General features: G+C 39.3%; 1 protein-coding gene across 1 annotated transcript in view; it reads left to right on the top strand.

Annotated features, from left to right (window-relative positions):
• Positions 1–15,501, top strand: part of LOC120534486 (zinc finger protein 260-like) — a 30,839-nt gene extending 15,338 nt beyond the window's left edge. Inside the window, exons 2-3 of the mRNA XM_039762085.1 lie at positions 11,261–11,778; positions 14,014–15,501. Of these exons, the coding sequence (XP_039618019.1) occupies positions 11,286–11,778; positions 14,014–14,912 (1,392 nt within the window). The 5' untranslated portion in view covers positions 11,261–11,285 and the 3' untranslated portion in view covers positions 14,913–15,501. The remainder of the gene's footprint in view (positions 1–11,260; positions 11,779–14,013) is intronic.
• Positions 15,502–22,373: the final 6,872 nt, after the last annotated feature.

Consider the following 22,373-nt stretch of genomic DNA (forward strand, 5'->3'; position numbering starts at 1 on the left):
TATATATATATTTATATATATACACACAGTATATGTGTGATAAAATTAGATTATAAATTGGCAGCAAGCAGTTCAGGCAACTTAATGAGAATGTTCTGCTCCATACGAGTGTTTCTAGTTATTTAACCAGGTAATCTGCTAATGCGAACTTCATGCAAAGTCATCTTGTGTCTTTGTGTTTCAGAGAATCTTCTTCTAGTGAAATCACACACACACAGTTATTTTATTGGTCACAAAATGCAACTTAATGTGGGCGATTACAGCCTTTCAGATGCATGTCAGAAATCAACTGGGAGCCAGCTTGCTGCATGCAGATTAGGTCAGTCAGAGTGTGTGTTTACAGTACGTTATTGTGTGCTTGAGGATAGACTGTGCTCTGTCCAGAGTTGTGTCTGATCCTATAATTTATTTTATTTGAAAGACTTAACCACACACACATGCACACGCACAAACACTGTATTGTACACAACTTGTTTCAGAAATCATTTTTGTGATATATGCATTATAACTTGGCCAGAACCCTTAAATCTTCCACCCTGCATAAATGAGTCTCATGGCTGCAAGATCACATTCTGCTAGTATCAAGCTTAGATTAAGACATCAACTAACCCTTGATAGAACACCAAGCCATTGCAGGGCACAAACACCCAAAAGACATCAGCTATGAAGTTTCTGGTCAAAATTATACCACAGGTTAGGAACAGCAATGGACAGATCACCGTTTGTACTTATGAATTTGTTAAAATGTAAATGTTTTATATAAGGAGGCAATCATTTTAAATGTTTGATTTAAGTCAGACGTGTACACAATATGTAGATTGCAGAAATTGTTGCTGCCATCTTTGCAATTTGTATTTTTTAAATTGTTTAATACAAGGTTTTAAAAACGTGTGTTCATCCTAAATGGTTAAAGAAACTACAAATGACATCTCTTTTTATATACTGGATGGTATTTTATGTCCATCATTTTGCGTCTGAATTTATATATACTTTTTAATTGAATATTATATCTTAGTCTGAAGTTGTTCTTAAGATGCACAGTTATTCTTTAATGCAGATGCTGCAGTTTGTATTGCTTGATTGCTGACATAAGAATACTAAATGATAATACGAAACATTGTTTAATGCTCTGTCACATTCAAAGTTTTATTTTTTTGCCTAATATCAGACTGAGTTCATTATTTCAGGTATTGTTCATTATTTGATTTTACAGAAACTTGAGGCCCGGCATTTAGGTTATTGGTGGATAAATTATTGCAGTAAAACTGTCATACTATATGTGCCTGATGTTCTTCATTCAATATAAAATAGATTTTTCTCTATTTTATGTATATTTAGCATTTCTAATTCCATTTTAAAAAGGCTACACAAATTAGATCTCTAAGTCTGTTCATTCTAGGACCAAAAGGAAATTTTGTCCTGGTGTCTGCTAACCTCATGTGTACGTATGTGTAAATATTGTTGCCAGGTTCGAATAGTTGGGATGCCAACTAGGTCTTCTCATTTAGTAACAGTCTCAGATAAACAAAGGTTCACAAATTGTAAAAGAAATGCTCACCGATCTGACGCTATCAAGACTACCTCGGCGTAGCATGTAGCTTTTCAATAAACAATTGGGAGGTGCATCTTGCAGAGCTCACTTGGATTGAATGCCAACTTCTTCCTGGGCAGCCAGTCTTATTATCACGATGGACTATGGAAGGGACAGGGTTAAGTGCCCTCAATACACAGCTCCTTAGAGCTGCTAGAAGAGAAAGAGAAAAAAAGGTCAACAATAGCGCCCCCTCCCACTGCAGCAGATTAACAAGTATCTTATCCAAGCCTATGATTACACGCATGACACGACTCCTGCTTTAGTTTGCCCCTAATGGAACAAGCAGATCTGGCCGTGAGGTCGTGGACCCAGGATATTGCTGGAACGTTGTCATGGGAGGTACCCTTTTGGTGGAGTCTCATGAGTTTGTAAGGCAGTAACCAGCATGTGACACAGGCTTGTCTCCCGTAAAGTAAATTCTGCCTGGGAGGTAATATTACTGGTTGACAGCCCATTTGATGGCGAGTGCCTTCTGCTCGATTTCTACATATCTTGTCTCCCACTCCAGTAGTTTCTGGCTCAAATATAGGATGAGAGGTTTGACCCCGTCAATAACCTGACTTAACACGCCGCCAAAGCTGGTGTTTCAGGTGTTGATTTGGAGGAAAAATGGAATAGAAAAGTCAAGGGTAATTCATACTGGAGTTAGAGTTGTTTAAACTCACAAAATGTGATTTCTGCCAAGGGATTCCATGTTACCATATTTCGTGTCTTCTTTGTCAATGCTGTGAGAGGTGCAGACCTTTTCAAGAATCAGGGAACAAACTGTCTGTAATATCCCACAAGTGCGAAAAAAGCTTGTGCCTGCCTTTTGGTTCACATCCAGGGTCAGTCACATATGGTGGTAATTTAGCGGTAAAAAAAAAGTCCACAGTGGTCTGACATGCCCCCAGCCCACCACGTAGCCGAGGTATTTAGTCTCAGTCAACCCGAAATGGCACTTGTGAGGGTAAATCCAGAGGCCAGCATTATGGATGGCACGGAGGACATTTGAAACATGGAGTTAGATGTTCTTCACAGGTTCCTGGAATAGATGACAACATCATCCAGATAGGCAGTATTATAGGTGTTATGGGGCTGGAGCATTCTGTCTATCAGACATGGGAGGTCGTGAGGGCTATGTGTAGCCCAAAGGGTAGAACAAGGTACTACCAGTGGCCACTAGAGGTGCTGAGAACTGTTCTCTTTTGCCACATCTGTCACAGGAATTTGCCAATAGTCTTTTGTTATGTTGAAGGTGGATAGATGCTCAGCATGGGATATACATTGAACCAAGAGACCTGGTTAAGCCAGCAGAACTCATTAGAAAGTGCCAACTACTGTCCAGTTCAGGGACTAATACAATGGGACTAGACTATGGACTCTAACTGTGTTGAATAAATTCAAGGTCCAGCATTCTCTGTATTTTTAGTTCTACCTCTGCCTTCATTGCTTCCAGGTTGCAGTAGAGTCATTCACAAATCACCACCCCCGATTCGGTCACAATCTCGTGGGTGATCAAGTCAGTGCAGTCTGGCTTTGTATCTGCAATCCAAGGGAAGGTGGATATAACACTCCCAAGTTCCTCATTCTGATGGGGGTTGAGGGAATCCCTGATGTTTACTTATGTAGCATCCATTACGAGTGATAAGGCGGGAGCAACCGGATGTTGCTAGGGACAGCAGAAGCATTCCGTTGGATGCTGATTAGGTTGATACCAAGGTTATTATAATTAAAGAAAACTAAAATCAAAATGGAAACTATTAATGAAAAAACGTTTTCAAAAACTGAAATAAAATAATTAACAAAACCAAAATGAAAAGCTAAAATGAAACTATTAAAGTAGCTGAAAAGACTGACTGAAATAAAATAATGATTTACTAAAAATATTGTTTTCTTTTGCCACAACCAGACTTACGCAAGGGCTAACTTCGGCTGCAAATTAATCAAAATATATTAATAAGAATTAAATATTTGTTTTTTGAATAAATGTTCCTGCTGCTAGTTTTTAGCCCTTGTAACTTTTACAACCGAAACAGAAAGTCATCCACCAGGATCCGCCCATATCAATTCATCCAGTGAACGGCAGCTGGTGATGAAGGGAGGGTGTTGACACATCCATCATGTGCAGTGACAGAGCAAGCTGAATACGAGTGTGTAAAGCGTGTGAAGAAGAAAGTGATTTACTGTGTGATAACAGTGACAATTCTTCAGGAGCTGATAGTGACAGCATGATAAAGTCTGGTCTCAGTGTTACTGAAGCATACCAAGGTGATGATTTTGTGTTAAATGTGCTCATCAGCTTTAAAAGCTGCCATTAATTGGAACTCCGGGGCTCAAGAGAATAGTATTAGATACAGAAAATCCCTTACAGAACTTCAATCTGTTCATAAATAATGGCAGGTTAGCTGAAATTCTGACTGAGCCCAAGATTCAGTATGCACACAGTAACTAATACAGTAGCACACTAAGACAAATTCCAGGCTACATATGAGTCTGATGTCAATTATGATGAACTGCCTCATTTATTTGTGCTTCTTGTATTTCAAGATGCAATTGAAATGTGTGAATTCAGAATGTTCTGTTCAACAAAACCTTTATTGTATGGACAGAAAAATCATGAGTGAGTAACATTTCAGTTTATTTCTCAGGTGTTTGTGTTTTGTTGACAATGATTCACCTGCCAAGTTTCACAGGAGAAATCCTTTTTGAAAATAAAATGCCACTGATCAAGAGACTGACAAGGTCAACATACAAGACCAGCATAATGTTGCTGACCAGTCACTTTGTTTTAAAAAGGTAAATTAACAACGAAGCGATACAAACCTTGTAAAATTCCTGAGTTGGCAATGCCTCTACTGAACTACAGATAGGTAGGTGAGGAGAGTTTGCCAACTGGTGAAAAACTAAACCTACCAATGTATTTTTGTAATGTTTTTTTTTTTTTTGTTTTACATTCAAAGTTCAAAATATCTGATATTGTGAAAATGATCTGATGGCAGAATTATGTTTTAAAATATTTGTCTCACATCTTTTCAATCTTTCTCTCTCTCTCTCTCTCTCAAAAAACAGAGTTGAAATATCGTGCTCTTTTTGTTTTTAACATCCATCATTTCATACATATTGCATATATATAGTATTGCTGCAATAGGTTGGCACCCTGTTCAGGGATTCCTCCTGCGCTGCATCCAAAGCTGATGGTACAAGCCTCAGGTTTCCTGTGATCCTACTTTGGAGTAGGTAGAAAACATGTATATAATTTCTCCTCATCTGAGGTACTGTTTCTGTCATTTTGTGGCTGTCTATACTTTTATTACCTGCTCTTACTCTGCTCATTAAAGGTTTACTGTTCTTATACATGAGCTTTTCAAGTCTCACTACCCCTAACCTTGACACTACATGCTTGTTTTTCTTTTGTTTCCCTCAATACAGCTAGGTGGGGTCAGCGCACTGATTCAATCCTAACAGCCTGTTCTTCCTAATCCCTCATGATTTTCATGATCACACCTATCAGAACACAGAATTTATTTTCTGATTTTTGACATCTTTTCAGGCCTTCAGGTGGCAAAATTCTGCCTAGAAATTGTGTGTTCCTGAGATGGAATTAGAGATCAATATGGCTGGTAGGAAATAACAAAGCCCAGTATGAGAGATTTTTGAATGAAGGCATTAATTGTAAGCACATTGTCTTGGAGGAGGATATGTTGGGCAGACATTTAGAGTAAAAAATCCTCAAACCATAAAATTCCCCTAAAGATGTAAAGTGCCAACAGTCAGCACAAATGACAGAAAATATTTTAAAAAGTTTAAATTGATAAACAATTATTCATATATTTTCTGTCTGGTTTTGATTATGCTTGTTTTTATTAGATAACTAGCAAAATAGCTGCGCTTCGCAGCGGAGAAGTAGTGTGTTAAAGAAGTAATGAAAAAGAAAAGGAAACATTTTGAAAATAACGTAACGTGATTGTCAATGTAATTGTGTTGTCATTATCATGAGTGTTGCTGGCATATATATATATATATATATATATATATATATATATATATATATATATATATATATATATATATACACACACACATAGATACATATTATATATATTATTATTTATAAATATATTATTTTTTCTCCAGCCTTTGGAGTTTTTTTTTGTTTTTCTGTCCACCCTGGCCATCAGACCTTACTCTTATTCTATGTTAATTAATGTTGACTTATGTTTATCTTTTATTGTGTCTTCTATTTTTCTATTCATTTTGTAAAGCACTTTGAGCTACATTTTTTTGTATGAATATGTGCTATATAAATAAATGTTGATTGATTGATTGATTGATTGATACATATATACACATATATATATATATATATATACACACATATACAAATATAGACATATATATATATACATATATGCACATATATATACACACACACACATATATATACATATACATATCTACTGTACATATATACTGTATATACACATATATATACAAATCTACATATATATATATATATATATATATATCTACATATATATATATATATATATATATATATATATATATATATATATATATATATATATATATATATATATATATTAGGGGTGGGACTCGATTAAAAAAATTAATCTAATTAATTAGAGGCTGTGTAATAATTAATCTTGATTATTCGTATGTAATCACACATTAAAATTTGCCCCAAATCTCAAATTTTTGTTTTTAATTTAAAAGGGTTTTAGTGGGCGACAGAATCAAATAAGCCATGGACATGAATATTGTAAACTCAAGCTCTTTTAATTTCTGAAAAAAAAAAATGCTTTTAAACTGCATTTCAATTCAAAACAGAAACAAAAATATCATCCCTGGCTAAAATTGGGCAGACTTAAAAATAAAGTGGTAGTTTAAGTACTTTAAGTACATTTTCAGAATGGTATTGTCTTTAAATAATAATAACCAAAATTTCAACATAAAGTGCAGTTTTTCTTCTTAAAAAAATAAGGCAGAAACATAAAAGGTAATTTGACCAGCTTAATCTTTAAACTCAAAATTATTTTGTACATTAGGCTAAAACAGTGTGTTCATTGAACATTTTGTAATTAGATGTAATTAGAATTACTAACGGTCACGGAAGTCCAATGATCCCCAGTAAGAGCCACAAAGTCCGCTTTCTGTAATGCATCTAATTTTGCTTGCTTTTCAGTGTGCACAAAACCACGCTTTTATCAAGACTTCCGTCGGGTAGTCTTTTGAAATGAAATTTTCCTCCAATCAGTCGTAGGAACGCACTTTATTCCGACTCTAACATTTTTGTAGCTCTGATGTGTGCATCAATGTAATCGATGTACCAGGAAATTATGCATTGAGAAAAGTTCCCCTTTGCTTGGAATTGAAAGTGTGATTAAATACGTTATTTTTTTTAACGCGTTATGGAGTACATGCATCGAAGCTTCTCAGCTGTGCTTGTGCTAAAAAAAGGAAACATTTTAAAAATAACGTAACATGATTCTGCGTTAACCGCATATTTTTTCATACGTCTCAAACCAAGGGGATGCGAGGCTAAAATGAATCGGGAAGTGCGCGTACATACTCAGTGCATCCCCTCTCGGGAATCGAACCTCGGATATCGGCGCTAGAGGCAAAGCCTCTACAATTGCGCCACGGCGTGTGGTTTGTCTATTTGAGAGTATGTAGATCGGTGTATATATATATATATATATATATATATATATATATATATATATATATATATATATATATACCCACGTTTCGCAGCGGAGAAGTAGTGTGTTAAAGGAGTTATGAAAAAGAAAAAGGAACATTTTAAAAATAACGTAACATGATTGTCAATATACAGTAATTGTTTTGTGAGTGTTATTGAGTGCTGCTGTCATCAAGGATTTGATTATCATTATTTCTTTCAATCAGGTTCGTATTTGTAGGATGTGTTGTGTTCAAGTTACATTCCGTGTTTGTCAATCGTTGTAAAGATAACAGGTTTCATTCATCGATTCGTTTCTTACTGCATCAATAAACAGCTCATCTTCCTCTTTATCTGAGACGTGACACACTGCATGCACGGGTTTTTTTTTACACGGGTTTTTGTCTTCCTTTAGCGGGACATTGACTTTTTCCACCGTGTGCTTTGCTTCCGCAGTAACTGCACTTATGAATATGCTTGTATGTATCAGACGCTTCATATTTTTTTGCTGCCTTCTCAATTGTGTAATTTGGTTTTTGTTCAGCACTCTTTGGAGCTGTTGCTTTTTATCTGTGCACTGCGTCAGTTCATGTGAGCCACTCGGTGTACATGCATCAAAGGTTCCCAGCTGTGCTGGTGCCATCTCGTGTGATGTCCACGGCTGTATTTAATGTTAGCTAAGACCCAGCACTTAAAAGTTTCTCTCGCAGTTTCGCTGAGTTTGTGCCAAACACCACCCTGAATGTCTCATCTTCCTCTGCATAAGCACAGTCCTTCACCCGTGAATATTTAGCGGCAGTGTTTCTATTGGATTGCCGCTGATGGATGGCCTTATTTGGGCAGGCACTAAATTACAAATTCCAGCGGCAGCCTGTCTATGAACTTAATTTAAAGTGTAGGTTTACACCGTGCTTTGTTTCCGAAGTAGCAGCACTCATGAATATGGTTGTATATGTCAGTCGCTCGCTTCTTATTGTTTCGCTGCCTTCTCAATTATATAATGCATGTTTTCTTCAGCGCTTTTTGGAGCTGTTCCTGGTTTTCTATGTACTGCGTTGACAGTCAGTTCACATGATTACGTGTGAGGCGTGATGATGTCACATGAAACTCCGCCCCCACGGCTTTTGAGTTCAACTCCATTACAGTAAATGGAGAAAAATAGCTTCCAGTTATGACCATTACGCGTAGAATTTCGAAATGAAACCTGTCCAACTTTTGTAGGGAAGCTGTAAGGAATGAGCCTGCCAAATTTCAGCCTTCTACCTACACGGGAAGTTGGAAAATTAGTGATGAGTCAGTGAGTGAGTGAGTGAGTCAGTCAGTCAGTCAGTGAGGGCTTTGCCTTTTATTAGTATAGATAACAAAGCAAGATAGTAAACCATGTCTTGTAGTAAGCTTCCACTAATATTAAACTCGTATTATATCCAGACTTGTTAAGTGTACAATTCTGTCTGATTGTGACACAAAACTAAACTCCATAGGAGCTCCATGCCATAATTACTAAAGCTAAAATTTTTAGTTTTCTTTTTACTCACCCCTCTTAACCGAATCGCGCTTCTTTATATTGAAAGAGGGGCCATAGCAGCTGCAGCACATTAGCCACAGGAACAATCACGGTTGTGGGCAGTCCCTCACCAGTGCACTAGGTGAGAAACCCCCACACCTCAGATCGGCCTGCTGCTTGCTACGGCCACAACGCCTCGCTAAGCTGCCACGAGCGTTGATTATTTATTTAAATTAAAACGGCCTGTGCTGAGCGAGCTGAGGACCCCTAACACCACATTCCTCTGCTCCATTAGGAGCTCCTCGGGGATGCCACCTCATGACAAAACCCCTACGATACTTGTGTCCTTCATATATATAGAGTGAAATTTTTGAAATCCTGACAATGCCCAACTGCGCTGTGCACCAAAACTCTGTTAATGGAGGCAGGGATTTGTTGTCTGCGGCCGATGCAATTGAAAGTTACTGCTGCTTGCTGTGTTTGTGTGTACTGAAGTGACAGTGGCCATTTGGATAAATACATTGAGAATGTTCCTATCTTGACAACAATAATACTATTTTTCAGAGACCTGAGCTCACCTGCTTCTCTCTTGTGCAAGTCTTTGACCCACATATATATATATATATATATATATATATATATATATATATATATATATATATATATATATATATATATATATATATATATATATATATATATATATATATATATATATATATATAGTATATATATATGAACTGCTCAAAAAAATTAAAGGAACACTTTGAAAACACATCAGATCTCAATGGGAAAAAGAAATCCTCCTGGATATCTATACTGATATAGACTGGGTAATGTGTTAGGAACGAAAGGATGCCACATCGTTTGATGGAAATGAAAATGATCAACCTAAAGAGCCCTGAATTCAAAGACGCCCCAAAAATCAGAGTGAAAAAATTATGTGGCAGGCTAGTCCATTGTACACAGCACTTTGTATGGCCCGTGTGTTCTTGTATACATGCCTGACAACATCGGTGCATGCTTCTAATGAGATGACAGATGGTGTTGTGGGGGATCTCCTCCCAGATCTGGACCAGGGCATCACTGAGCTCCTGGACAGTCTGAGGTGCAACCTGGTGGCATTGGATAGACCAAAACATAATGTCCCAGAGGTGTTCTATTGGATTTAGGTCAGGAAAGTGTGGTGGCCAGTCAATGGTATCAATTCCTTCATCCTCCAGGAACTGCCTGCATACTCTCACCACATGAATTGTCATGCACCAGGAGCCACTGTACCAGCATAGGGTCTGACAAAGGGTCCAAGAATTTCATCCTGATACCTAATGGCAGCCAAGGTGCCTTTGTCAAGCCTGTAGCGGTCTGTGTGACCCTCCATGGATATGCCTCCCCAGACAATCATTAACCCACCACCAAACTGCTCATGCTGAATGATGTTACAGGCAGCATAATGTTCTGCATGGCTTCTCCAGACCCTTTCACTTCTGTCACGTGCTCAGGGTGAACCTGCTCTCATCTGTAAAAAGCACAGGGCACCAGTGGTGCATCTGCCAATTCTGGTATTCTATGGCGAATGCCAATCGAGCTGCATGCTGCTGGGCAGTGAGCTCAGGGCCCATTAGAGGAAATGAGTCCCTTGGGCCACCCTCATGAAGTCTTTCTGGTTGTTTGATCAGAGACATTCACACCAGTGGCCTGCTGGAGGTCATTTTGTAGGGCTCTGGCAGTGCTCATCCTGTTCCTCCTTGCCCAAAGGAGCAGATACTGGTCCTGCTGATGGGTTATGGACCTTCTATGGCCCTCTCCAGCTCTCCTAGAGTAACTGCTTGTCTCCTAGAATCTACTCCATGCCCTTAAGACTGTGCAGGGAGACACAGCAAACCTTCTGGCAATGACACGTATTGATGTGCCATTCTGGAGAAGTTGGACTACCTGTGCAACCTCTGTAGGGTCCAGGTATCGCCTCATGCTACTAGTAGTGACACTGACTGTAGCCAAATGAAAAACTAGTGAAGAAACAGTCAGAAAAGATGAGGAGGGAAAAATGTCAGTGGCCTCCACCTGTTAAACCATTCCTTTTTTGGGGGTCCTCTCATTGTTGCCCCTCTAGTGCATCTGTTGTTAATTTCATTATCACCACAGCAGCTGAAACTGATTAACAACCCCCTCTGCTACTTAACTGACCAGATTAATATCCCATAAGTTTCATTGACTTTATGCTATACTCTGATTAAAAAGTGTTCCTTTAATTCTTTTGAGCAGTGTTATATATATAAAATGTGATATCCATTTCTTGTATATTGACCCTGCTAGGATCCAAATCAGCCTGCTGACTTAGGATCAGAGGTAAAACCATCTGCCCTCACTTCAGCCAACTCAGATCCAAGAAAGGATCCTTCCCCTTCTAATAGCCTTTCTCTTCCAATGTGGTCAGTAAGGTTTTATTGAACTTCTTAATTCTCTTCTTCTCTATTTACAGATAGCCAGGAAGTCACTACCTCCAGATGTCTAATATGGAGAATATAGCTCACCAGGGACCTCAATATGTGAATTACAAATGTGAAGAGGTCATTTCAGAAGAAGTGTGTAATGGCTGGCAGGAGACCAATCCCACTCTGCACTGGGGCCTCCTTTTGATGAATGGCATAGAAGTTGATGAAGAGCACTGTATATGGAGGTCTGGACATCTTGAACAGGAGAGTGTCTGTATGAAGAAGGAGGAGGATTGTGATAGTGGACCGATGGACCTTACAGTAGACCCTGCAGTAATGTATTACTTCAGTGATGCACAGAAAATCAAAACTGAAAACAGTGTGAAGGTAGAAGACCTCAGGGGCGAGTATGACTTTCAGTGTTTCTCTCCAGAGGAAAAGGATCCTGGATTAGGTCTCACTCAGAGTGGATACTGCTCCCTACAGCATCATTCTGTCCATGTGAAGCCAGAATCTGATGGGAAGAGGACTGATGAAGCATCAGGTTCAAATCCTTCAGGAGAAGGTAGGTCATAAAATACAACATTTAACCTGTGGTTTGGGCTGATGGGATTGACTCAATGAGCACGGTCTTACATTTTTCACTGAGCTCAGAACTGCAGGTTTGATTTGGTATGTGTATTTTATTCCAACACATTACACCATTAATTTCAATTTCTGTATTGAACAACTTATTTATGGCAGCAGAATTCATCACCTTTATGCCTCTTAGACACTAATATGGCTGACATTGACCAGCGTTAGGTCCCATTAAATTTTCAGCAACAGTGCAGTCAGATGAACAGAACACAGATATTAGAAAACCTTGTTAGAGCAAATTGGTGATCAGAACTGGGTAGCAGGGTATGGAGTACCACAATTTTCTTGAAAATCAGCCCACTCATTCTTTAAAGAAATTTGTTCAGTTTTTGTTGAGATTTCTTGAAGAGATCGTGCCATAGAAAGTTTGAAATTTCACAATTTTCCCATTGAAAAGAATCATCCAATCTCTAAACTCATCTGTTTAAATCGGAGAAACATTCTGTGCACCTTCAACAACAAATTAGTTTACTGTTTCAACTTTCCTTTGACCACAGTTACACCAACAGTTACACCAACTCGGAGATTACTTTATTCTTTGTTAATTAGTACTGCCTAATGTTATTTTTATATTTTTTCTTTTTACTTTCTTCATCTTGTAAAGCACTTTGAGCTACATCATTTGTATTAAAACGTGCTATAGAAATAGATGTTGTTGTTATTGTTGTATATTTTCCTTTATTAAAGTGGTAATTCCACATTAAATGTATTTAAACATCCATCCATCCATTATCCAACCCACTACAGCCCAACTACAGGGTCACAGGGGTCTACTGGAGCCAATCCCAGCCCACATAGGGCTTAAGGCAGGAAACAAACCCTGGGCAGGGTGCCAGCCCACCGCATGGCACACATACACACACACACCAAGCACAAACTAGGGACAATTTAGGACCACCAATGCACCTCACCTGCATGTCTTTGGTAATGTATTTAAACATTCAAAGCAAAATGATGAAATGAAGCAATGTTAATAGGAGTGTTTTTTGCATGTAAATTGTGGTGAGGCCATGGCAGAATTTTCCTTTGTGCATGCAAATTTCTCTTCTTCATTTGAACTCACTGATCATTTCTGTCTGTGACTGGCTAGATGTGTGAGCACACACTTCATTTGTATCACACAGAATCGCTCCAACAATGGGAGGCTGGTTCTTGGTATCAGTCAGTTGACATCAGTAGATTATGATGCCATCTGACATCCTCATTTTCTGACAAAACAATACACTTAAACATCAAGTAAAGTAAAATCCATGCAACCACCTGCTGTGAGGAAAATCTATTGGATATGAACTGCCTCAATGGAGAGAAAACACCTCAAGCATAGTATCAAGCTTTTGAGGTGAACAATGGGTAGTCACAAAAATGTGAAAAGAACACAAAGGCTGCACACCCCACATAACTTCAACACAAGAGTCTCCAGTAGCAGTGCTAATCACTGTGTGGCCAGGGGTTTACTGGACAGCAAATAATTAAGATAGATAGATAGATAGATAGATAGATAGATAGATAGATAGATAGATAGATAGATAGATAGATAGATAGATAGATAGATAGATAGATAGATAGATAGATAGATAGATATGTTCTATGTAGCTGTTCTTTCTGCATCTGGACTGAGGTGAGGTTTGCTCTAACTATTTTAATAAGAAGCTTGTCTCGGTCACTTAATTTATTACTAATTTTGCACATTATCTGCTTGTTTGGCACCAGAGTGTCCCTTAATACAGAAACACCACCAAGTGTATCACTAACTGCTGTGTCTGTGATCCTATGGATCTTCCTTTTTCTCCTCCTTGACTGCATGAATGGTTCCCATTCTATGAGATGTTATAACACACAAAGTGAAATTCACACAATGGGAGACTCTTCACATTCGACTTTGTTCTTCTTCGTGTCTGTGTTTTTCACATAACAGATGCATCATCAAGTTAGATAAATATGTTAATGGAAGGTGGCTAACAACTAAAACAATTACTTTCCATCTTAATTATTACTCCTCTGTGACACCATGTTTTCAATATTATTTTATTTTGCACTTATGATTGTAATGAAAACAGAATCTATAAAATAACAGTTAATTTTGACAGTGTGCATATCCTGGAAGATCTCTTTTAATGCTTCCCAAAAGATCACCTTTATTTCCATAGTTATTATTTTGCAGATTTACAAGACAATGGAAGCTTCTTCTTATCCTTATTGGCTCAGACGTCACTTCCATGCAGATCCCAGCAGAAAATGAACAATGGAAATATGACGAAAGTGACATCTGGATTAGAGAGTGTGACACCAGCCTCTTTACAGGAGGATCCTCTGCTGACTATGAAACCAATCACCAGTAAACCTCAAATGCACTTTTCAAACTCTGCCACTGTCCCACCCATGAAAAGTTTAAAAAGCACATTTCAATCCAGGGGTGGTAATCTAACTCAAACACAACCAAAAGTGTATCAGTGTTCTGAATGTGACAAACAATTCCCAGGAATGGGCACACTTCAGATCCATACAAGATTTCACACTTTAGTGAAGCCATATTGCTGTTCAGAATGTGGAAAACGTTTTTTCTGGCTTAGCAGCCTTCAAATCCACAGTCGAATTCACACAGAAGAGAAGTCATATTGCTGTTCAGAATGTGGAAAAAAAGTATTTGCCTCCAGTACCCACCTTGAGATTCACAGAAGAGTTCACACAGAATTTTTTCCATGTTGTTGTTGTGACTGTGGAAAGCTATATTCACAAAAGGGTGCTCTTCCGATCCACACAACAGGTAATTCTGCAGAGAAGCCATATTGCTGTTCAGAATATGGAAGATTTAAATGGTTTAATAACCTTAAGGCTCACAAAAGAATTCACAACGTAGAGAAGCCATATTGCTGTTCAGAATGTGGAAGAAGATTTACCCAATTAAACAATCTTGAGAACCACAAAAGAATTCACAATGTAGAGAAGCCATATGTTTGTCCTGAATGTGACAAACGATTCATCAGTGCAACAAATCTTCGCATCCACAGAACAATTCACACTAAAGAGACGCTACATTATTCTTCTGGACATAGAAAATGACACACCCTTCATTACAACAGAAGAACTCACACGGGACAGATGAACTACTAATAAACTGCTGATAAAGAGTACATCTGTAAAAATAACAGGATCTTCGGGAGTTAATTAAAAGTATGCAATAAAAGCCAAGCTCCTAATTTTCTGTAAGCTTTTCTAAGACTGTTTGTATCCAGACTTTGCTATGTATTTTATTTTCTATTATGCTTTCTTCTATTTGGTTCTGTTATACATTAAGAAATGCCATGTTGCTTTTACATTGTATATACTTTGCTTTAATCAGGAATGATTGAAATAATAAGTGGGTACCAAGCATGGCGAAGATTGTTACTTTCTTATGCACAGAGGTCATTAAGGCTTCAATAATTAGAACACCTTTGCTAAAAGTAAGACATTCTTTGGTTGGTAAGTGGCACATGACCAAAAGAGTTTCTGTGTGATGCTGTTTGTTACTGCTGGTGATAGTGAATCCCTATATAAAGAATCTTATGCAGAATATTGTGGAGTGGCTTTTATCTGGACAGGATTGCTATGCGTGTGTGTTTTTGTGTGTTAGAAAAGGACATTCAGTCTTCAAGGGTAGGAGTAGATGAACCTAAAAATGTACTTGGTAAGTCTCACAAACGTCACAATAATGAATTAAAATTTTTTTTAACTTTTATATTTTCTGTATTTTCTGTTTTAAGTTTTGTTTATAATGTGCTTTTTATTTATTGTTTGTTCAGTGTCCTTGAGTGCTTAGAAAGGCACCTTGTATAAATAAAATGCATTATTATTATTATTATTGTTGTTGTTATTATGTATTATTATTATTATTAAAATGCATTTATGTGCATATTTGGGGGTCCTCATCCTGCCTGGTGTCTATAAATCAAAGGATGAATCAACAGCCAGTCTGTGGGACGTAGAGACAGACAGGGCTATATTTCATGTCACAATGTCTCTGGAAACTTTTCATATTTTCTCCTTAGTAATTTGATTTGATAATCGAGAGACAAGAGCTGTCAGATGGGAGGGAGACAAGCTGGCAGCTATTAGGACAGTGTGGGACAAGTGGGTAGAGCAACTTCCACTACTCTATAATCCAGACCCTAATTTCACAGTGGATGAAAGGCTAGTGGCATTCAGAGGTCGTTACCCATTTAGGCAATATATGCCTTGCAAACCAGCTAAATACGACATAAAAATCTGGGCAGCATGTGATGCAAACACCAGCTATGCAATGAACATGCAAGTTTACATTGGAAAGCCGGTAGGAAGAGCCCCGGAGAAGAATCAGGGTACGAGGGTCATGTTTGATGTGACACAAGGTCTCAGAGGGCACAACATAACCTGTGACAATGTTTTCGCAAGCTACAAGTTGGGTCAGGAGCTTCTGAAGAGAAAGATCAGAATGTTCAGAATTGTCTGAAAGAACAGGGCTGAACTCCCTGCTGAGCTGCTGGTAACCAAGAACAGGGCCAAACAGTCTTCCATGTTTGCCTTCACAGACACCACAGCCCTAGTGCCTAACTGCCCCAAAGAGGGGAAAAATGTTGTGCTCATGCACACTTTGCACAAAAATGCCGAAATCAGCACACGAGAGGACCAGAAACCAACTATAATCCTAGACCATAAAGCCACCAAAGGAGGGGTGGACAACTTGGACAAAGTCATGGGATCCTACAGCACCAATCGCATGACTGCACGCTGGCCGATGGTCATCTTTTACAATATGATTAATGTATCGGCCTACAATGAATTTGTCATTTGAATGGAGATCTTTCCTGAGTGGAACGTGTCAAAGCTGTACAAGAGGCGCATGTTCCTTGACGAGCTGGGGAAGGCGATTGTGGTACCGCATATAGAACGGAGGCAGCAGATGCCATGGACCCCAGCTGCTGCAGCTACAGTGAGGGAGATACAGGAGAGGACTTCACCGAGTACACCAGTGTGCTAGGTAAGTAAGTGTGTGTGTGTGCGCAGTTGTTCTTCTTGTCGCCTGCTGATATAACCGTAAAGCTTCATTAACAAATAACATATAACTCTTTGAGAGCTCAGAGCTGATGTTGAACCCATGGCTGAGGTTAAGGAGTGGTTAGTGGAATTAATGCTATACATAACAAGAATGGTGAAAACAAGTCTAATCTGAATATTCCTCTTCTTATTTTTACATTTGTGATTGTGACCCAGGCTTTGCTAAACTTCAAGGCTGTTTACCAGTGGTACAGGATGATTGTAATGAAATTTAGGATGACAGAGTAGGTTTTAAAGATTTTTAAAAACTCCATTTGGGGATCCACGTGCAAGGTATACTAACACAAATCTTTACTATTATTCTTGATCGATGCCAAACTCAGGTATTGGCCCTTCTTTCAGAACTCCATGATTACTCCATTTAACAATGAATTCTGTTTGGGTTTAATGGTACTCTTTGTCTTTGCTCCGTGGTCCTTTGTCCATGATGTGGGGTTGCCATCCTCAGCTACTAGGCTCCTTGCTGCATCCTGTACAACGTCATAGGGGAAAGCAGAATTCCTTCTGACTCAAGAGTTTATGTGCTGTATTTCTCTTCTTGATGGAGTGGCACCGAGCTTGGCTTAGACATTGTCCTGGGATTCTGACTCCAAGAATGTACAGCGAGGAGCATCCAGGCCAAAGAATGTTTATCAGCTTTTTGTTCCCTAGCAAGTGTGTGGTTTTCAGTTCCAAAGAGGCAGAACAGATGCATGCTCCTCTTTTCAAAGGAAGGTGTAACTTCTAGTGTTAGGGCCAAGGTCCTTTCCAGTTAAAGATTCAGTGTGTGCTTAAGGGTCCATCAGAGTCAGCCAGAGTTTGGCTTGTGGTGATACAAATAAAATGAATATCGTTTTACATGCCATGGTGTCTATAGACTCTCTACAGACTTGTCAACTCAGCCTTGATTTACAGACCTTTGCTATCAGATAAAGTACAGAGCTAACTATAATGTTCATATAGCTGCAGTTTACTCATTCACTTTAATCCTCTTCCAAAACATCTCTTCCTGTTGTTTGTGTATCATTATTTGAAAATTGTTTGCTTCTGCAGACATTACAGTTGTGGGTGACAATGCTTTACCAAGTGCGTTTGTCCGTATTTGTGAGTTTCTTGCTCAATTTCATTTCAATTATGGTGTCTTCTTATTATTACTTAGCATGGTTCTAATGATTTTGTGTTTTGATGAATGGACTTTACCCATTCTAGTTTTACTGGTTTTGGCCTTTTGTCCTGCATTGTTTACAGACAACCCCTGAAATTCGTGGGGGTTACATTCCTAGAGCACCCGTGAATTGTGAAAAACTGCAAATTTTGGATATGGTCAAAAAATGCCTATAAATGGCTATTTTTATAGTTTAAACCCTAAATATGCCCCCAAAACACTTTAATTTCATTTCAAACTTAGTTTAATACATTACCCTAAAAAAAAGAATGTAAAGGAACTGCTATGTCTCCCGCAGTGCTAGAATGTAAAATACTGATGTTACCCCTATATGTACTGTAATTCATGCAAGTGTGTTTTCTTTGGTATGCACTGTCGTTTTCTTTGGTATAAGCAGGGTAAATATGTAATCATTTAGTTTAATTTAATTTAGTAAAAATACAGTAAAATGTACGGGTACTCACCAATAATGAATGATAATGATTGAAGAGGATGATGATGATGAATTAGCTGTGCAGTACTATAAAGGTATGTAATGAAGATAATGACAGCACAGAAAAGCAGAGGATTTATAGCTGTTCAGGTGGCTACTGTGGCATAACTTTTTAGTTCACAGGAGCAAATCCAGTAGTTCAAGCTTTTCCTGGAATGTCTTAAACTTCTAATGGTGCTTAGGTTCATTGCCAGAAGCCTTAGAAGTTGGATGGCATTTGGGCGGCATCTTAGGGCTGTAAGAAGAACAAAACGAAAAACACGAGAACACTTGGCGAAACACTCAAGATAGCTACTGTTGTGATACGAGAATGCTGGGCTGCACCTGCCAGAGATGCATCACAGGGCAGCAACCAATCAGCAGCAAGGAGAAATGAATAACGCTCTCGGATTGGCTACTTTCACCATCCCAAGACGCATTTTTCTCTGCTGCTTTGTGTTCTCTCTACAGTACAGTATTGCCATGAAAAAAGCCATAAAAAATTGCAGAAGATATTTGCAGTTTCCACTAACAATTATTAGTTAGATTCTAAGGAAAAATCCACAAACGGCTGAGGCCGCAAACTCTGAACCGCGACTTCGTGGGGGTCTACTGTAATCTCTTACAGTTTCTGTAGGTATTCAAACCACTCTTGACTTATTTTCTTTCTTTCTTTCTTTTTTTCTTCCACCTCTACTTCGCCCGTCGCAAGCTCCGTCCTCTTCCACCCGACTCTGGGCCTCTTTTATATTGCACCCAGAAGCATTCCAGGTGCCTTTGGTTCCCCTTCCAGCACCACTTCCTGATGTGGTGGAAGTGCTGTCCTCCAGGGCTCTGGAATCATCCAGGCGCCTTCTGGTGGAGACCACGGACTCCCACAGGGTTGAGCTTCCCAGCTCCATATCCGTGGCCCTGAAGGAATCCAAGGGGGCTGCCCTCTTGCGCCCAGGAAAATATATTGCCCCTCTACTGGTCCTTCCCTGCTCCAGGCATCCTGGTGGGGTAGGATCCCTGGTCGTCTGCCACAATTCTTTAACGTCACCTTTATAGTGTCGCATCAGTGCTGAGCAACACAATGGATCGATTCTCTTCTCTTTACATGGCTATTTACATGGCACTATCTAATAGTGTCTTCTATATCTGTCTATCTATCTATCTATCTATCTATCTATCTATCTATCTATCTATCTATCTATCTATCTATCTATCTAATAGTGTCTTCTATATCTGTCTATCTAGCCATTTATCTAATTGTACCCTAATTGTAGATGCTATAATGAATGCACAGATATCTTGACTAAGATGAATAGCAAAATCTTACCTGGCCAGGAGACCACAATGGAAGCACAGCATGGATGGACTTATATCCCATCTGGGATGATGTCTAATTCTAATCCCAGTCAGGGATAAAGACTAAGGGATAGATTGGGGGAATTCATCTACCAAAGATAATTTATACCTCAGTACCATAGGTGGCAGTGCTTCTCTGTCAGGGTCCCAGATTGAACACCAGCATAATTCCTTAGGATCTGTCATTCTGAAGAGCAGCCTTGCTGTTATCCCTAGGTGCCACCAGAGGACACTGCCAGCAGATAACCTCTTTGTATTGGATCACTTCCCCATGACCCAGAAGTGTTTCCACTGTTTAATGCTATTGCAGCAGAAATACTCCCAGGTCCAACATTAAAGAAACTGCCTTTCCTCGATCAGGGAGTCAGAGTTGGGAGGAGGCAGGTGAAACTAACCTGGAGGAGAAAAAGGAGATGGAAAAGAACTGAGTACTACTTGTATTCGTGTTTTGTGGTTGTTCCTATTGGAAAAGGTGATGTGTTATTAATAAGAAGAATTGTTGTTTGAACTTGGAACTGTGCCAGGTCTGATTGTGCCTGGGATTTGGGGCTTAGTGGTGCACCCTTGTGGTCACACTGTCTATCTCTCTCTAAACAAATATATGGATCACATATGGATGGATTTGTTTTCTCTATAGTCTAAAAATATTCGGGTTTGGTAAATTTGAGTTGTTAATGTGGCTTGTGTGTAAATGTGTGCATGAGTTTGTGTGTATGTTTATTCCTGCTATGTGCTCGAATACTGCTGGAATTGGCTCCAGCTGCCAAGCAAAGCCCCGTAGATTTAGTAAATGGGTGGATATTTATTTACTATTATATTATTATTCTCCCCTACACTTCTGTTTCTCTTTGTATTTATTTTTATATTCTCCTTTTTATTATATACTAGCAAAATACCCGCGCTTCGCAGTGGTGAAGTACTGCCTTAAAATTTTTATTAAGAAGAAAATTAAACCTTTTTAAACTGAGGGAAAATATACCAATAATTATTTGTTAAGGATCTCTTTGTATACCACATTGTGAGTTCGGCCCTTCGGTTGTAATATGACCAAGCTGTGCGCTGAGTTTACTCTTGAGCATTGTAGTATAGCGGGTCCACAGCTCACTGAGCAAAGACCATTCATTTTTAAATATATAATCTCCGCTCTCGCAGCGGGCATAGCGAGAGGGCGTTGGGCCATGGCGAGCCGCGGGACGCTTGGGGTGTGGGCGTTTCTCACCGAGTGCACAGGTGAGGAACTGCCCACATCCGTGATTGCTCCCGTGGCTAATACGTTACAGCTGTCATGGTCCTTCTCCATTTAAAAAGAAGCGCGAGTCGGTCGGGAGGGGGTGGAAGGAGAAATGAAAGAAAAAGGGGGGAAGAAAAGAAAGAGAGAAGGAAAGGGAGGTTGGAAGCAGGAAGGAGAGAGAACGCAAGCAATTCGGTGCAGGAGGAAGCAGGCGAGCGAACGCTCGCAGGCAGCTGAAGGCCGCCTGGGTGTTTGGCCAACACCCGGGAGAAGTGGTTGTGGTCGCCCCCGCAGAAGATTGTTTTGTAGGGCGGGAGTGACTGGGAAGGTGCAGGACTCTCCGCGGGAGTTAGCGGGAGTCGGGACTTGGGACGCGGTGTCCCTAACGTGAGAGCCTTGGCCGTTAAGGGATTCCCAAGTCGCTGTCCGGAGGAGCCGACCGGAGCCAAGGATCGGTGAGGCAACTGACAGCAGTAGTAGTAGTAGTAGGAAGAAGGTCAGCTGCAGAGTGAGCGTCTCCCCTGTTGCCGGGCCCTGATGGGTGAAGCAAGGGGGACGCTAGTTTCAAATGAAGGCTCCGGGTTTGTCAATTGTTTGTTTTTAAGACCTGATCGTTTTAACCTCGTTTTAAAAGGATTGTTTTTCTTATTGTTTTAACCTCCACGTTTTCATTTTATGGATTGTTTATTTAATGAAGACATTTGTGAGCACTGCACTTTACTTTATTTATTGAACACTGTTTTGTTGGATTTTAAATAAAAGCACTGTTTCACTTTCAACCATCCCCTTGCTTAGATGTTTATTGCCTTCACTGACTAGCTCATCGGTAACATTACCGACGGTGTTGGGTTGAAGGGCTCCCGAACAGCAATGGGAGTGTGGAGCCAGAACCCACATCGTCACAAGCATGCAACGTACAGTTGGCCATGTGAACAGTAATCTTGTTTCAAATATCACAGCTTGGATTGCTGCAGTCATAATCGGTTTGAGTTTCATGGTTTGTTTCAATTACGACAGTATTTGTAGGACTTGTGTTGAAGAGACATTTGGCATCTGTCATACATTGTAAGTATACAACCGGTTTCATCGATAACTTTACATCCAGCTTTTGAGAGTTTAAACATTCATAAACATCAAAATGTCCACTACTGAAATTGTCACCTGTCAATCTAAGATGTTTAAGAAGCATTGGCGGTTGTCAAAAGGTGTAAAATATTTGGCCATTTCAGTTCTTACAGCACCACTGCCTCT

The sequence above is a fragment of the Polypterus senegalus genome, chromosome 8 (assembly GCF_016835505.1).
Source record: "Polypterus senegalus isolate Bchr_013 chromosome 8, ASM1683550v1, whole genome shotgun sequence".
In the NCBI taxonomy this organism is placed as follows: Eukaryota; Metazoa; Chordata; class Cladistia; order Polypteriformes; family Polypteridae; genus Polypterus; species Polypterus senegalus.